Source organism: Castanea sativa, chromosome 1 (genome assembly GCF_040712315.1).
Source record: "Castanea sativa cultivar Marrone di Chiusa Pesio chromosome 1, ASM4071231v1".
Lineage (NCBI taxonomy): Eukaryota > Viridiplantae > Streptophyta > Magnoliopsida > Fagales > Fagaceae > Castanea > Castanea sativa.
In genome coordinates, this window is record NC_134013.1 from 3,907,915 (window position 1) to 3,926,465 (window position 18,551).

Below are 18,551 nucleotides of genomic sequence, written 5' to 3' on the forward strand. Positions count from 1 at the left end.
ATCTTTAGATATTGACCTACAAGAAAAGAAATAAATAAATAAAATTCATGCCCCTTTAACTAAAAGAACAAAATAAATATGGACTAAAAAAAAATTGTGCACAAAATAAGAAACACTTATTTTCATGTTATACTTTGTTGATGTGTTTTATAACATAAAATCTTTAAGAAATACTTATTTTGTATGTAATATTTTGTTGAATATAAAATAGATATTAGTTTTTATTTTCACATATATATATTTTTTTGGTTTTAAGCTTTGGCCCCCTCAGGTATGAATCCTGGTTCCGTCCCTGACCAAATTGATATGTTTGTATAATTTTCAACTCAATCTCTCACTTTTCTTATGAAAGTTTATCGGTTTGTAAAGTCATTTTCTAATATAAAATTAGCGAACTCCTCACTCTATTGTCATATGAGCATACTATAACTATTGGTTTAGTTTATCATCACACTAGGCAGCACAAATTACTAGTTGGATTTTGCCTGTATTGTAGCTTTTTTTGAAATGAAATGACCTGTTTTGTAGCTTTATAACAAGAAGGTTGTAAACAAACAGGATGTACTCCTGTAGGATCTCTGATATATCATGTTATAAAGCTCCACTTGCAAGTTTATAATCTTGATTTGTAGCTAAAAATTGGATTCTATTTATAGTATTCAACTTGGCTTGTGCTGAGCTATTTCATGGAGTTCTATGGTGAAGGATTCGATCACTGGAGAGGTGAATGACCCAGACCTGCAAAAGTCCTTTTCACGAGTGGGAAACTCCGACCTTGTGAATTGTGATCCCTGGGGTCAGGAGGTCTATGATTCAGCCAAAACTCCAAACACACAACTTACTCTGTTCCATTCTGAAAAGATGGGTTGCTTCTATACTTGGTCCTGAGACCAATCATGGTGTGCATCACGTCAAATTGTAGTGGGGGCACTGTCTATTACGATATTTTAGAAATGGCCCAATGATTAAGTTATTGAAAATGGTGGGATTTACAAACCCATAATCCCCAAATATGCATTGAGCATTTCTCATTATATCATGTATAGTTTGTTGACCAAATATTTTTGTGATTCATTAAAAAATTAGGAGCTGAAGACTATGTTCATTGAATGTCGGAAATCACTTTTGGTGTCTTGAAATGTTATTAACTAGGGTCCAATTCCATGATATAGGAAGCCACTGGAGGTGTCTTGAATGTGGATATAAGTCTATAATGCATGTATTTAGTAGCAGTCTCATATGAGAAGGTTGGTGGTAATTCTCGGTTTCATTTTTTATGGATTAAAAGGGTAATGTATCACAAGGATTTAGTTATTGAAATACCTAATTTCTGACTAGTAACAGTGCTTACTTGTTAGTTGTTGAATAAGTGTCATTGAGATTGAATTTTCCTACTTCATTTTTTGAAGTTCCTATTCCTGTTTGTGTTTCTCTCTCGGTTTGTGCCTGGAAAAGACACTACACTCAAAGAACAAAAACAAAAGGGTAAAGATTAGACAAGACATCCACTTGTAATGAATAATTTAAGAAAGTTCTATACTCCTTCCTTCACTAATTATCTTTAGTACAAGAATGACATAAAGAAAGTTGTGAAGGAGTCTAATAAGTCTATCTTAGGAACTGAGTATCTTAAATGCTTTCTAGGCAGTTCAATAATTCAAATTATAATCGAATAACCAAAATCGTTAGACCAATACAAAAAGACTTCGATCATGTCACTAATACTATGTGTGCATTTGAATAACGCTTATTTTGCTGAAAACTGAAAATAATAAAAAAATATTTTTTGGTTACTATTCATTAATGAATTTACTGTGCATTTGCATTGATGTACTGTTCATGTCCTATGAACAATGCACCAAGCACTGGACTTAAAAAAAAAAAAAAGCCCAAAAACGGAGACTTGGACGCGCTGGACGTGAACGCAGCTTACCCAAACGGAGCTTATGTTTGGAAAAAAAACAAAGGAAGAGAAAGGAAAGGAAAGAGAGGAGAGATGGGTAGAGAAGAGAAAGAAAAATTCTTTCCTTTTGTTTGGTTTGTAAGGAGGAAAGAGAAAGGAAAATAACAAATTGGTTGGTGTGGTCCTCAACGTCTTTCCTCCCATCCCTACCAATTTGGAATCTAGGAGGAAAGAAAATGATGTGATCATAATTGAAAATAAATTATCTCATCTTCCTTTCTTTTGCTTCAAATCATCTCAACCAAACAATGGAAATCCTTCCATTTCCTCCTCCTCTTTCGTCAAACCAAGCATAGTGTAGGAAAGATGGAAAATGGAGAACTTGTAAGGCTATGACAACAACTCTCGTGATTTTTTTCACAAGATTTTATATTTTTTCCTCCTTGAAAGGCACCTCATGCTTTCATATATTGATTGCTTGGGATAATTATTATAATTAATTAAAAAATTAATAGGACTTCTAATTTCTTTAATTGATGACTTATTCTGTTTCATACAAAATTTGTGTAATGGGCAATAAAAACTTGAGATAACTATATAATAATAAAAAATTACATAAATCGTACTTGATTTTCATCTAACTACTACAAATTTTGGATTAAAGGAAAAACAAAAAATAACTTATACAAAAGTCCGTAATATAGATATAGACAAAATATAATTAACATACTATCGTTTTTTTTATTTTTTATTTTTGGTATTACTCAATATATATATATATAGACACACACGAGCATATGTGCTTATATAAATTTTGTCTTTTTAGAGTCAAATTATGACTTCCTTTACGGCTTCCATTCCATGATGGGGTATAGTAGAATTCTATTGCAGCTGGAGATTTTTGTGTATGACTCTGACAGGGCTTTGCAGGCAGACGCAAAGTTTGCAAAGCAACTAGTTTTTTTTTTCTTTGTTGATAAACTGCAAAGCAACAAGTTTTTAGTGACTTATGTGTACTGACCCATATATATCTATTAATTATATTTAGTCCTGCCGACTGACCTCCAAGTTGAACAGTTCAGTTAGGCAAACTTCCACGTCTTTTCGTATCCAAATTATACATCATTTTTCCACCTTTGAACAAGCCTTTTAAAAAAGCCTTAAATGATAAGCAGAACATGCTTGAAAGAGAAAGTATGACAAAGTTTATATAACTACATCATCATCATATTATGCATTTATTTTACGATAAATTAAATGTAAAATTTAAAAGATTCTCATTAACAAATATCATTAGAAAATTGGTTAATAAATCATTTTAGAAAATTTTTAATATATCAATTTTATAGAAAATATAAAAAAAATATTTTTAAAAATTTAATAACAGTAAACTTAGAACATTCATTAACTTACTCCAATTTTTTTTTTTGATACAAAATAGAATTTCTACTCTAACCTAATCTAAGTGTATATATATGTGAAGCTCCCTCTTAGAGACTTAAACCCCGGCCCTTGCCCCTCACACCCCACAAGCATTTATACTTGTGGAATGACCACCGTACCAAGAGTGCACAGTAGGAACTTACCCCAACTTTCAATAATGGAAAAATATGGACCTAAAATTAATTTGAAACACTTTATTCATAATATCTCTAAGAGGATTAGCATTGGGGGTGTAAAAACCCCCCAGTTGCTATTTTACCCACTAAAGCCTTAAAAACACTCCACATCTAGGTATGTAAATTTATATTTTTTTTCCATTCTAGCTACAGTAAGTATGGGTATTTAGAACTTACTGTAGCTAGTATGTATAAATAAAATATTATTATTTTCTCTCTCTACTCCTTTTCTCTTATTCTTTTCTTCTTTTCTACCTCTTCGTCTGACCCTTCACTCTTTCCTCTCTCTGTCTTGGTTCTTCTCTATTCTTTCTTAGACACTCTCTCTCTCGATTTTTTGGCAGTGGATTGAAGGGTCTGTAGATCGGGTCTTGCGATTTGAGTGGTGTGGGTTTGCCATGGGTTTTCTCGCTATTGGTGCAAACACAATGATAATGAAAATAACACAAAGAGAAATTGAATAATATTTTTGAATTTTATTAATTCAAAGAGAGAAATTACACAACATTTTTAGGATTGAGGTGCGACACTCGCTCTCTTTACGGAGATTCAAGCCATTGGTTGACTAAACTTTGTAACCGGTGCAGACCTTCTTTGATTTGTCTCTACCAGGATACAACAACCCAACAAATGTCGTATGGCTAGTACAACCTATGCACAAAGTCTTCAAACCCAAAACTCCACCAGAAAGAATACCCTTCTTTGCCAAGAACCTCTCTATTTTTGTGTGTGTATATTGCAGTAACTTGGATTGGGTTTGAATGAGTTTATTTATAGGCTCAATAGGCCTCACGAAATTACTACCCAAATTAATCTAATTAATTAGGTCCATTATTCAGATGTAGTGGATGTTACAAGATTAATTATTGGATATTAATCTGATGGGCTAGAGTTATACAATTAATGGTGAGATAAGGAGCTTCTGAAGAATGAAAAGGCCCAAACAGATAGTCCATTAAGTGGGTTAATGGCTCTTCATTTTTCATAATAAAAATTGGGTATTAATTCGGGTCATTTACTCACCAACGGATATGGTAATTATTCTGAATGGGCTGTCAAGATTAATTGTCTACCCCAGGATACAACAACCTCACAAGTGTCGTATGGTTAGAACAACCTATGCACAAAGTGTTCAAGCCCAAAGCTCTACCAGATAAACACCCTTCTTTGCCAAGAACCTCTCTATTTTTTTGTGTTTATATTGTAGTAACTTGGATTGGGTATGAATGAGTTTATTTATAGGTTCAATGGGCCTCACGAAATTACTACCCAAATTAATCTAATTAATTAGGTCCATTATTTTAATGTAGTGGGTGTTACAAGATTAATTGTTGGATATTAATCTGATGGGATGGAGTTACACAATTAATGGTGAGATAAGGAGTTTCTGAAGAATGAAAAGGCCCAAATAGATAGTCCATTAAGTGGGTTAATGGCTCTTCATTTTCCATAATAAAAATGGAGTATTAATTTAAGTCATTTACTCACCAACGGATATAGCAATTATTCTGAATGGGCTGAGGATCCAAGAGGCTGATTCATTTCCATTTTTGATATCTCTACCCTTCACCTCCCTCTTGCGCACATATCTAGCCCAATATCTGAGACAATTCATGTTAGCCCATTAATCACTACAATTAAAAAGAATAAAATAGTCTCTTTCATTTTCAATATGTGATTAAATATTTTTACTAATTCATCATCTTCCATATTCACTCCCACATCTGTACATTTATGTTGTAACATTTATTCATTTTTAATTATTTAATATTAAAATGCTCCAACACTAGCCATTTGTTGTCGTGGTGTGCTCATCGTTTGCTGCCTTGGGTTTGCAATGGGTGTGCTTGCCATCTATTGCTGTGGGTGTGCTTTCTGTTTGCTCATCGTGGGTTTGCCGTGGGTGTGCTCACCATTTGCTCGTCGTGGATTTGTTATGGGTGTGCTTGCTGTGGATTTGGGTTGCCATGGGTTTGGGTTTGTGGATCGGTGTGATGGAAGTCTGGGTTTGGGATCAGCGTGATGGAGGCCTAAGTTTCTGGATCAGCTTAGTGGAGGTGTGGGTCAGCGTGGTGGAGGTCTAACCTTGGTTTGTATTGATTGGCAGCTGAGTATGCTTTGGGTAGATCAGTGACCATGGATTATTGTGTGTTAGAGGAGGTGGTGGTGGTGGTGGTGGTGTGTGTATCGGTGGTGGGGGACTAGGGTTGCTGGTTTTTTTTTTGTGTGGTTGCTGGGGGGGGGGGTGGGTGTTAGAGGTGGTGGTGGTGTGTGTATCGGCGATGGAGACTGTGGGGTTGCTCAATTTTTTTTTGGTGGTTGCTGTGGGGTGTGTGTGGTGGTAGGGTGGTGGACTAGTGGGTGGCTGAGCTGCTGGAGAGAGGAAAGAGTGAGATGAGAGAAGAGAGAGAAATTATTATTATTTTATTAAGTAGTTTATATTATTTTAATCAGTTAGATGTATTTTTCAAAAAAAAAATCAATTGGATGTAAAAATAAAAACTGAAATGTTGGAAGAGTTGTAAAATGAGATGGTAAAATAGATAAAGTTATTTTTTGAGAATGCAAAATAGAATTGTTTTGCATTCCTGACTGCTAATGCTCGAACAATAATAAAAATGGTCATGCTAACGAGTGCCCTTAGGGCATTAGTTAATAATTCATTTTAGGAAAGTTTTGACATCACTTTTATGGAAAATAAAAAAAGCTATCAAAATATTAATTGTTTCTCTTTATTTCCCTATAAAAACTTTCTTTAAATTGATTATTAAATAATGTCCTACGGGCATTCGTTAGCATTTTTCTAATTAAAAGAGAGAGAGGTTTGTGTGTCCTACTTCTGACATGTATAGGAGTATCATTTACCAGTTGCCGCAGAGGTAGATACACCTAATAGTGACTAATCATTTGACAGCACCTATCCGTCCGATCAAAGCGCCGCAAAAATTTGCTATGAGTAAGTGTAGGATGACCGGCCATATATAAATATAACATTCAATACTGCCTAAAATTTAAGTTCTTTTACGTTCCGCCGACACTATGTGTAGACTCTAGATATGGAAGTTTGAAAAAGAGAGAGAGAGAGAGGAGAGGATAACTGGATAAGGAAGAGAGAATAAAAACAAACGTGTTATTACTATTTCGCTGCATATTTTAGTAAGAGTAATGTCAATGTGTTCTTATATACTCAAAAAACTTCACATAAATTTTTTTTTTCTACAATGGTTGAAATATTAATTAGTAATAATTGAAATAATTTTTTTTTTGATGAGAATAATTGAAATAATATTAATTTCATAGTGATTAATCGATAACATTACGGTTAATAACATCAATCATATTATATTATAGCAATCTTGACTCTAGCTTCGTCACCACTCGATCAGTCATGCCTCGAAAGTGAAGTTTTTGTTTCATTAACTCAATCAATAAAGAGCTACCTTGATAGTAGCCTCAACACCATGTTAAGAGTTGCTACATCAAATAATTCTTACCTTCAATATATTCTTGAAGTTAGTTGAAAGTTCTAATCGTTGATCATGGATGCGTCATCCATGGAGGAAGTTCATATAATTGAAAGAGTCCAAACATTCTGGTGTGGTGAAATATTTTCTTTGTAAGTTCTCTAGTCATTGGGAAGGCTTTCTGTTTGTTTGGAAATAGCTTTTAGCATTAGTTTTTTACTTTTATATACAGCTTTTTAAAACTTCACAATTTCTTGCATTTTCTCACTTTTTTAAAATTTTTCAAAGTACAAGTATACTTTACTACACTTTCATTAAGAAGGCTTTCCCTTAGTATTTGTTTGGAAATAGCTTTTAGCATTAGCTTTTTACTTTTATATACAGTTTTTTAAAACTTCACAATTTCTTGCATTTTCTCACTTTCTTAAAATTTTTCAAAGTACAAATATATTTTAATACACTTTCAGCAAAAAAACTAGATAAACTGTTTTCTAACAGATACTTAGTATTTTTACAATTTTACTATTGGTTTTCCCTGTATAATTATATTTTGCATCGATTATTTCCGCAACTATTTCTTTTACATATTATTGTTGTTGTCTTCATTAGCCAAAGCCTCAAGCATAATTTAATTAACTAATTACTTGGCTTAAAATTGGTTATTTCATAAAACTGGGGTCTAAAAATCCTAACAAAATTATATTAAAATAAATAAATTATAAGATGTAGTGTTAAAAGATAGGTTAAATATAATATATACATATATACACATGTTCAAGACAAGTGAGTAAAACCCATCCTTGCCTCCATCACCTCGTTGAAACTGTAAAAATTAACATGGAATATAAAGGGATAGGGTGATGCAGATAGGTTGGGAAATTTTTGGCATGCTTTATTAGTTCAACTTTTATTTTATACATTTGACGGTGAATTTTGTGTTGAATGTTTAGATTGTCAAAAAGTCACTAACTATATAACTGGTAGTCTAAAACGTCCCCTTATCGCCAAACCATTACATACTTGCCACATGTCCAGAATCATTGTTTAGTATAGTAATAAAAAATAAAAAATAATTATGATTGTTTATTCAAGTCGGCGACTAAAACATGATTTTCTCGGAAATAGGTTAATTTAATCACTAGTCACCGCTCACAAGTCACAACACTGTAATTAAAAAACAGATAAAGAAAGAAACCATAAAAGTCATTCAATAGCTTTGAACCAAAAGAGATAGCTACTTTTGCTATTTCCACTACCTTGGGGGTTCTTCATTGCGTGGACGGAAAGTCTATCTCAAAAACCCAATCCATCTACCACCGACCTCTCTCTCACAAAAATTTGCATCCACTTGTCCACAAAACCAAACTCATCATTATCGCTCACACAAAAGTGTTATATTAATTAATTAATTAATTAACATTTAGTTATTACAGTTTGACAAACCTAAATAGACAAATAGCTTTGCAGCAAGGGCAACGGGGCTTGGATTTTGTGTTTGCGTACTGGAGGCGTAAGCGTAAACATCCACGTCGGTCTTCACATGCCCACTGACCCTCTATACAAACTCGTAGATGCCCTTTCAGACTCATAGAAGGATACACCACATATTCAATAATTCATGACAACAAATTTTGCAATTTTTTTTTCCCTGTAATTGTAAGTGATTGATATATAATAAAAGTAATTAAAATTCACCACATTAACAAGTTATAAAAAAGATAATTTTGGTTGTGTTGTGTTTTAGAATTGTTGCATCATATAATAATGTATGAATTGAATAACGTTAAAAATGCGAAGAGTCTTATATTTTCAATGAAAACATTTAGAGTTAAATTTATCATCTCTTAATATTTCAACTTAAGGATGACAAATTAAAATGTCCTTCACTCACTTAACTTGCATTGTTCTTGTCTCACTCCATCCCACACAGATTTTCCCTACCCCAAAAGGTGATGAGATGGAGACGAGTTTTGCTCACCCTGCTATATTACCTCCCCCACCCCAAATGTATATTTACAATTTCTTTTGAGTACATTTAAATTATATATGCATATAATTTAATCATTTTTATATATATCTTAGTTATAATTTATTTATTTTTTATACATATTTCATTATCATTTCCAAAATACCTGTCTCTCATTCTCTTTTAGTGCTATTATGGTCGTCATTTTTCTTTATATTTCATCTTTATCTCTTCAGTGTTCTTATGATTAATAAAACATATCTAATCCATAATGTTCTTATGATTAGCAAAACATCTATAACCCATAATCCAACCATTAAATTTCATCCCTAATTGAACTATAGAAAAAAAACATTATATTTTTTACAACTTTTTTCATAATAATTAATACTCAATATCTTTTTTTGTTTCTATTATAATTAGAATCACATCACTTCAACATTAATACAACATTAATTTACTTTTTATTACACAACTCATAGTAAGCTATTTTAACAATTGTGACAGCATAGTTTTTCTCTCTTTTAATTTCCTTTTTCTTTTCTTTTTTTTTTTCTTGTTAATAGACAATTGATAACATACATACAAAATACAGTGCTGTTTTATCATATAACATGCAACAATATATATAGTACTATTCTATTATATAAAGAGAGAGAGGGAGAGGTGATGGATTGTGTCGGCCAATTTTGGATTTATCTTTAAGGAAGCTCAACGTGGCGGCCGTACCTAGACGACAGACTAGCAGCCAAGTAGGAAACTAAAACTAATGCGCCTTTCCCTCTCTGTATTTTTCTCTCTATATATATATGCACCCTCTACATATATACACAATTATTGTTTCTGGCATGGGAGGTCTAGTAGTGCTACTTTCGGAAACTGAAAACAGAATCTTCCTGGGTTTGTTTTAGTTTTCGTTTTCGTTCTAGGTCAGAATATATAGTAACAAAGAAAAAAAATATTTTACCTAGTAATAGTTATAGTTTATATTCTAAAGATGGAAGGAGACTTTTCAACAAGCACGGAAAAGCGCAAGCAAAGGCAACAACAGCAGCAAGAGAAGCCCTATAGAGGAATAAGGATGAGGAAGTGGGGAAAGTGGGTGGCTGAGATTAGAGAACCCAATAAGAGGTCTAGAATTTGGCTTGGTTCCTATACTACTCCTATTGCGGCGGCGCGTGCTTATGACACCGCTGTGTTTTATCTCCGTGGCCCTTCTGCTCGGCTTAACTTCCCGGATTTAGTTTTCCATGAAGATGATAATGATGTTCGGGACATGTCTGCGGCTTCTATACGCAAGAAAGCCACCGAAGTTGGAGCTAGGGTCGACGCGCTGCAAACTTCTCTTCATGCATCATCGCAATCAAAGCCGTCTAGTCGTGCCTCGGAGCCGCCGGATTTAAACGAGTATCCGAACCCAGAAAACTCCGATGATGATGATTAAAGAAGCGTTTCAGAATTGGGAGTAAGACTGTCTATCAATCAATTTATCCAAACTTCACCAAAGTGGAAGCTTTTTATGTATCAGAAAAAAAAGTATTTCTGATGCAAAAAGATGAGAAAAGAAAAAGAAAGAAGGACGAAGTTGATGTTGGGTATGAAAATAGAATCACTACCCGGTTTCTGTTTGATAGGGATTGATTCTCAGTTGTAACAAGAACTAATCAGCAATAGTTTTTAGTCATAAAATTAGTTTGTTTTTTCTTTTCTTTTCTTCTTATGAACTTGTTTCATATATAGTTTCATATGTTTTTTTTTTTTCTTCTTCTTTCTATGGATGAATCTTCTTTGATATCAATATGTTTGTAATAAAGTTTGGGAAATTTGATGAAAACGAAGAAGAATGGCCGTCTAATGAGGGGAACAGCGATGGCCTACCAATTAAAACTTTAATATTCTTTCTTTCCAGTTAGCCAAACTAAAAAATAAGGAGATAAGGAGATAAGGCAGAGTAGAGAGCACCAAGAACTGGTACTCATGGCGTGTCTGTGGACACCACAGAAACTATGAAAACTGAAATGAGAGAGAAAGAGAGAGTATAGTGTATAGTGGTCCTTAATCAGAGAGGTTGTCACCGTCATGACATGGTGGAAGCTTACGAAAGCTTTGTTTGCTAGAGAATGATGTGTGATGGGTTATGGGCGGTGAGACCCTATTTTTAATATATATATTTTTTTTTTCCATTTTTAATTGTTAAACTTGTTTTTATGTCTTAATTACTGTATCTTTATTATGGTAACTATTAGTTTGACTTGTAATTTTTTTTAATTATCGAATAAAAAACTTGGTATCAAATGATTCAAATCCCATTTGAACAAAATTCATTGTAAAGCCGACGCAAGTATAAAAAAAAGAAACTAATCAGTATCTTGTTTGGATGATATAAAACAGTTTGTCTTAATCCGATGCGAGCACAAAAAAGAAACTAATCAATATCTTGTTAAGATAATACAAAACAGTCTTATTAAATTGTATCACTACTATTAATTTTTGTAGTTAACTAAAATAGAACAATTATGTTTGTCATGTGGTTTTGTTTAATAGAACAGTTTTGTTGGCATGTGTGTTTGTACCTGCTAGCCTGTGATTTGTATGGTGACCAACAAGGCAACAATGAACCATGCTAAATTGTTTTCCCATTGGGACGACGGTTCATTTTTTATAGCGGATTTCTCTCTAGCAAAAAATTAGCTGCCCAACTGTACTCGAATCAAAATTTGACTTTCTATTAGTATTCACACTTTAAATTAAGTAAATCTACGGGGTTTATGGATCTTATGTCCTTTTATTAATTAATATTGTCGTCATGTTATGTTATGTTATGTTATGTTAACCAACTGAAATAACATGCGGCTGCATTTATTTTATTTCCTTTTTCTAATTGGTGTGTGTATACTATGCTTTCGAAAGTTCGGGTTTTGATTCTCAACACTCAATTGATAATAGTAGCCAATTCGAGAACAACGATTAAAATGCTACAAATAGAGTCATTTTATAATAATATATCTTTGACAACATTTTTTACTTGTCCATCACGCTTGTCTGGAACCACACAAAAAAAGAAGAAGTTATTTTCACCCTCGATCAATAGAATAAAGTTAGTATAAAGTATAAACATTTACGTTTATTTAGCAAGATGTTTGTACGTCCAGCTAATGGAATAACTATGGTGGCAATGGGACCGATACAATTGAATTGATCCATATTTCATATTATGTCAAAGTAAACAGCTTTTCTTAGTTGAGATTATAGACTTTGCCAAAGTTGCTAATGCCAGCATTTTGCAATATATATATATATATATATATATATATATATATATATATATATATATATATATATATATATATTTGGATTAATTTAATATTATCACATAAATAAAAACTTTCATAATTACAAATCATCATTATAATTTATTTTTGTCACATGTTTTGTTAGCTAAGAGAAATTAAAACCGTTGTTTTAATTACAATGAAACATTCTATAAAAACATTATGCTTCATAGGTTCATACTTTCTATTTGATTGAATTAGCTTCGATACTTTCTATACATAAAAAGATATATATGTTTCATTTTTTTGACAAATTCTATGAATCGTCTTTCTATTTAGCGATAGATATTACATATTTCATAAATATTAATCAAATAGATGTAGTATTTATATAATAAAAATTGTGTCATACATGTTATGATTGTGCTAAGCAAGTGTCCTCTCCTAGCTAAACACTATGTTAAGAAAAGAGTTCTTATTGCACTATAAGTACATTAAAATCTCTATAATAAAAATTGCATTATGCATTATGGTTTTGTTAAGTGAATTTCCTATGATCCTATCCCATTTTTTTTCCTTTAAATATATATTTTTTGGTTTCTCCTTATACCATGTGATATTTATTATGCATATATTGAAATTATTAACATAGTTTACTCTATTGTCAAAGTTAAAATAAAAAAATAAAATACTTCTAATATTACAATTTATTAGCAAAAGTTTAAGAAATTTGAAAAGGAGTTTCGTTATTTATTTTGATAACCTATTACTATCTTTATTTTAAATATAATTTTGATCATATTTAATGTGTTACCACACATAACTTTCATATATATATATATATATTAGTACTAAAGAGACAAAAAATAAACTTTGAAAATGAGAATGACAATTTACACAAACTTAAAGAGATAAAAATGAGAATGGCAATTTATCCAAATTATATCTCTTTAAGTTTGTGTAAATTTCCATTCTCATTTTCAAAGTTTATTTTTTGTCTCTTTAGTCCTAAAATTTTACCATTTTTCTCAAGTTTATCTTCTGTCTATTAACATCTAAAAATTGTCGCAAAAACAAAATGTGATATGACATTGTTTTGCTGGCTATAAAGACAATATTATAGTTGGTAATGGACGCATGACCGACTTGACAATAATAATAATAATGGTAGTAGTAGTAGTAGTACTACTACTACTACTAATAATAATAATTTATGGAAATAATCGTTCCTTATAAGTTATAAGAAGAGAAATCCTTATTTGTATGTGGTTCCATTTTTTTTTTTTTATAAAATGAAACAGCTCCACAATTCAGCTAAATATTAACATTCGCTTGGTGATCAATGGCTGTGAAAATTTTCAGTGGTCTCATCTTTGTCGAATGATATGACAGAAAACTCTATTCAAAGGAATCAGAGTCATTCGATTGCAGGGCCAAGAACATGCCACACTAATTAATTTTAGTATCCCCATCAAAGCCTATTTATCTCTAACCAGGTGAAGAATTAAGTTCCTGACAAGGATATATATCCTAACCGACAAATTTCTGTCAATGACTAGGATCATCTTATCTTAAACTTTTCTAAGGTCCAATTTTGAAGCTAAGAGAACACACCTAAATTAAGTATTTTGTCCTATAGATGAGTACTAGTCTCGGTGGATAGACTTTTTAGCTCCACATAAACCACTTTTATAGAAGTATAACTAGATGATAGCATTAGACAATTAAATGTGTTTTTAAAGAAATTTGCATTAAATTTAAAAAAAAATGAAAAAGAAAATTATTATTTATGTACTTCCTGTGCACATTTCTTTAGCACACCTCTCACCCGCAATTTTCATTTTAAATTAAAATTTATCAACATGACAATTAGGCTTCGTTTGAGAGTTCATAGAGGAATGGAATGATTATAAGGGAATGAAAAGGAATGAAATGAAATGAAATGTATTTAAGTAAGAGAAATGAATGGAATGAAATGAAATTAAGTAACCTCAATTGGATGTTTTAAAATAAAGAAATGGAAAGGAATGAAAATGAATAGAATGAAATGTAAGTAATCTTATGTGGGAGTAACATAAAAGGAATGAATTGTAATTATTTTATGACAATATTACTATTAGATCTCCTATTTTAAAATAAAGGGTTGAATATATAGACTAAAAAATTCAATAAATCTAATTTCATTTCTTTCTATTATTCCCTATTTTAGGGGGAATGAAAATTTGAGGTTTTAAGAAAATAAGGAGGAATGAGTGTTCCTTCCTACCCATTCAATTCCCCCCCTCCCCAATTAAACTCCCAAATAATGGAAGTGAAGAATATTCTAAAATTATTCTTTTCATTCATTTCCATTTTATAATATTCTAAAATTATTCTTTTCATTCATTTCCATTTTATTCCATTCCATTCTCTCCTCTCAAACGAGGCCTTAGATAAGATATTAACTATGTACATGTGAGGTGTGCAAAAGGAAGTATGCATAGGAACTTTACAAATAATCAAATTTGTTTAGGAATGGAAAAATATATCCGTAGTCTATACTTAAAAATCCATTTTCGACAAACATATATAAATATATTACATCATACTCAGTAAGTTTCAGTTAGTTCAACTAGTAAGATTTATTATCGTCGAATAAAAGATCTGAAATTCGATTCTCATCTATGCCAAAAAATTAATTGGTGTCTTGGTTACCACATACTTAGAAGGCTATCATTGAAAGCCTTTCTCCTAGTTTCCACACACTTTTTTTTTTTAAATTTTTTTATATACAAGATAGAAATTCTACTCTAATCTAATCTAAGTGTATATGTGTGTGAAGTTCCCTCTTAGAGACTTGAACCTCAGTCCTTGCCCCCACACTCCACAAGTACAAATACTTGTAGAGTGACCATCGCACCAAAGATGTGTGATGATTAGTTTTCAAATACTCAAAAAGCTATCGTTGAAAGCCTTTCTCCCAATAAATATCTTATGTATTCGTTGTATGCATATTATAAGCTCAACAAATATCTACGGTTGTATGAGATTCATACATTGTAAAAATGATGAAACATGCATGGAATGTAGGAGATACCTTCTTCCTTTTCACCGCTTTATTCATTTGGCATAGAGAGTGCCACCTCTTCTCCGAGGCCAACATTAAGCAATAAACAATAACCCATTGAAGCACTATCACCAGGTTGTCACTCACTGTGACGAGGTTGTCATTGTCGTAAACAGCCAACTAAAAATTCTACTCATATGGTATTGAGATCGTTTTTTAGTACTCCACTGATGTGGCAAAAGCTAAGCTGGTAATGCATTCCCACCTGCGAAGGTCTACATCAAGAACAACAACAACAACAAAAATTCATGGTTTTAAGGAATTTTGTGACACGGATGATAGTTTATACTTCATAGTTTACATATATAACAATTAACATGCTTTCAAGTCTTTTTCCTGTCATAGTTATTTGACAACAAAGCATATCACAATGTTGAAGAATTGATTTTGTATTTTCAATTTTTTAATAAAAAAATATACAGTAAAAATGGGGTTCTAATTTAAGACCACTTACACTGATACTTGAGAAATTATCATTTGTCTCAATAGTTTAAACTTTTAGAAAAATATAAACTTAATCATTTAACTATTATATCTAAGCTTCTAACATGGAAATTATCATTTGTCTCCTTTTTCCTTTTTGTTTCTTTTATTTACTTATTCATCATTAAACCCTTAATATATTCTATATATTTTTCAGTTTGGTTTGAATATAGAAGATGAATAAACAGTCAAATGTTAGGTCATCGTTGTAGTAACATTCAGACATTATGATATCTTCACAAGGCTGCAACTGCATTATATTCCTTAAGGAAAAGTTACCTAATATTTTATATGACAATTACTGAATTACAATTCAGTTTATGGAGAAAAAAATAATATCATAATACTTATAGATCTTTGTTTTCTCCATGCTGTTTAATTTGGACAGTTTATGAGAGTCTGATAAACGTGAGGTCCAATGCCATTAGATCTTCTAGTTACACCCCATTGTAGCAAGAAGCAGTCAGTGCATGCGCATATGCTAAGAAAAAACTCTAGTAAAACTTAGAATGCACATTGAAAGGTATGTGCATATAAGAGCATCCACAGCAGTGGAGCTAAAATTTTAGCAATTTAGCTCTACAAAAAGTTACTTTATCTATTTTACCTATACATTTTACAAAATATGATACAGCAGTGGATCTATTTTAGCTTTCAACACACTAAAATAATATAAATATTACAATAAAATAATATTTCTATTACACTAAAATAATACACCCACAAAACAAAAAAACACCACAAGTCGGTGAAGATCGCCGAAGAGCAGGTCGGTGAAGATCGCCGAAGAACAGGTCGACGAAGACCGGCGACGAACAGGCGAAGAACATGTCGGCGAAGATCGGTGCAGAACAGGTCGGCGACGATCGGCGCAGAACAGGTCGGCGAAGATCGGCGCAGAACAGGTCGGCGAAGATCGGCGACGAACAGGTAAAGAACAGGCGAAGATCGGCGAAGATCGGCGACCAACAGGCGAAGAACAGGTCGGCGAAGATCGGCGAAGAACAAGTCGGCGAAGACCGGCGAAGAACAGGTCGGCGAGGACCGGCGAAGAACAGGTCGGCGAAGAACAGGCCGGCAAAGCAGAGAGTAGATGAGGGAGAGACAAAAAAAAAAAAAAAAAGAGAGAGACAAAAGGAAAAACGAAGAAGGAAGAGAAGTCGGAGAGAGTGAGAAAAAGAAAGAAAGAGAAAACATTTTTTAAATGAAAGAGAGAGAGAGAAATTTAATAAAATAATTTTTTTTTTTAACTTTGAGCTACAGTGCACATCTAAAGATAGATGTGCACGGTAGCTGGAAGCAAAAAAAATTTTGCTATAGCTCCACTACTGTATCATCAGTTTTAGTGATTGAGAAGCTAAAATATAGCAATATAGTAATTTACAACCACTGCTGTGAATGCTCTAAGAGTCACAAGGCAAATCACACAAATCAATTTGCAACTGTTTATCCAACATATACTAATCAATAGCCCCTTCAAAAGTCAAAGCATACATGGCGCTTCATCCTAGGAATGAGCAGTGCCTCTTAGCTCGCCTGAAATGCAAGGGCCATTCTTGTATTACCTTTTTCTTTTTTTGGTGAAATGTTGCATCAAGTGGTTTGCCATAATATACGAAGCACTCTTTCAAAAGTGAAAATTTGTGCACGGGTACAACCTTTTTCTTCATACGATAGCAACTAGATAGCCATTCAGCCCATGTAAATATTTGTTACACAGAGTATGAAACCATGATCTGACAGATCCATTTGCCAAAGCATATACGAAAGAATCTGAAAAAATCAACCTGAATATCAAGTTTTCCTTAACATTTAATTCAATCAAAGGTACAGATAGACACAGCTAGGGGACCAAGATAGGAAAGCTGCAAAAGGTCATATTTCTTTATGTTGATTGACAGGATCTTTCATCTTCTGTGTCTATGTAGTTCAGAAAATGTCCATTACTCAGAAGAATCAGTGCATACATTAACTGGTTATTAACTTATTATATTATCAAGCATGGCAGACGTTATATGTGAGTAAAATGTGGGTGGCGTTACGAACCCACTATAATGTGTACCTAATTAATAATTATATGCAATAATGGTGGACAGTTGGAAGAGATACAATAGAATCGCTTGGGATAATTTAATCATATTTAGAAAAGAGCAATTAGTGCACCGGTAAAAAAAGTAAGTTCATCCAAATTAAGAGGATTTTTTATTTTTTTTATACAAGATAGAATTTTACTCTAACCTAATCTAAGTGTATATGTATGTGAAACTTTCTCTTGGAGACTTGAACCCTAGCCCTTGTCTCCTCGCTCCACAAACACTTATATTAGTACTTGTGGAGTGACCATCGCATCAAGAATGTGAGATGGTAAATTGAGAGAATTAAAAAAGTAGAGGAAGATGCACAAAAACTTATCAATCAAGAAAGTAACAAAGAATACGGTTTTAAATGTAATAGAATAGAGAAAAAAAATTGTGTGATTGACCCAATTAATTCTTTAAAAATCTGTAACCGACTCTAAAAATTTAGAATTAAGGCGGCTTCTTCTTGTTGTAGTAGTATCGGAGTCAAGATTACTTCTTTTAAAAAAAAATATTTAAGAACCTTACCTTAATACGTGTCCTAGATTCCTTTTTGTGGAGAAATAAGTTTTTCTTACTACTAGTACTAGGAAAGAAACTAAACAATTGAAGGATGAAATGGGATTACTCCAAGCTAAGGTTTTCGCTAAATTTAAGATA

The 18,551-nt window shown here is 32.4% G+C and overlaps 1 protein-coding gene across 1 annotated transcript; it reads left to right on the forward strand.

Annotated features, from left to right (window-relative positions):
* The first annotated feature begins 9,628 nt into the window (after positions 1-9,628).
* LOC142622786 (ethylene-responsive transcription factor ERF011-like) lies at positions 9,629-10,641 on the forward strand. The gene has a single exon (XM_075796318.1). It carries the CDS (start codon positions 9,950-9,952, stop codon positions 10,394-10,396), a length of 447 nt encoding a protein of 148 aa, XP_075652433.1. The 5' UTR covers positions 9,629-9,949; the 3' UTR covers positions 10,397-10,641.
* Positions 10,642-18,551: the final 7,910 nt, after the last annotated feature.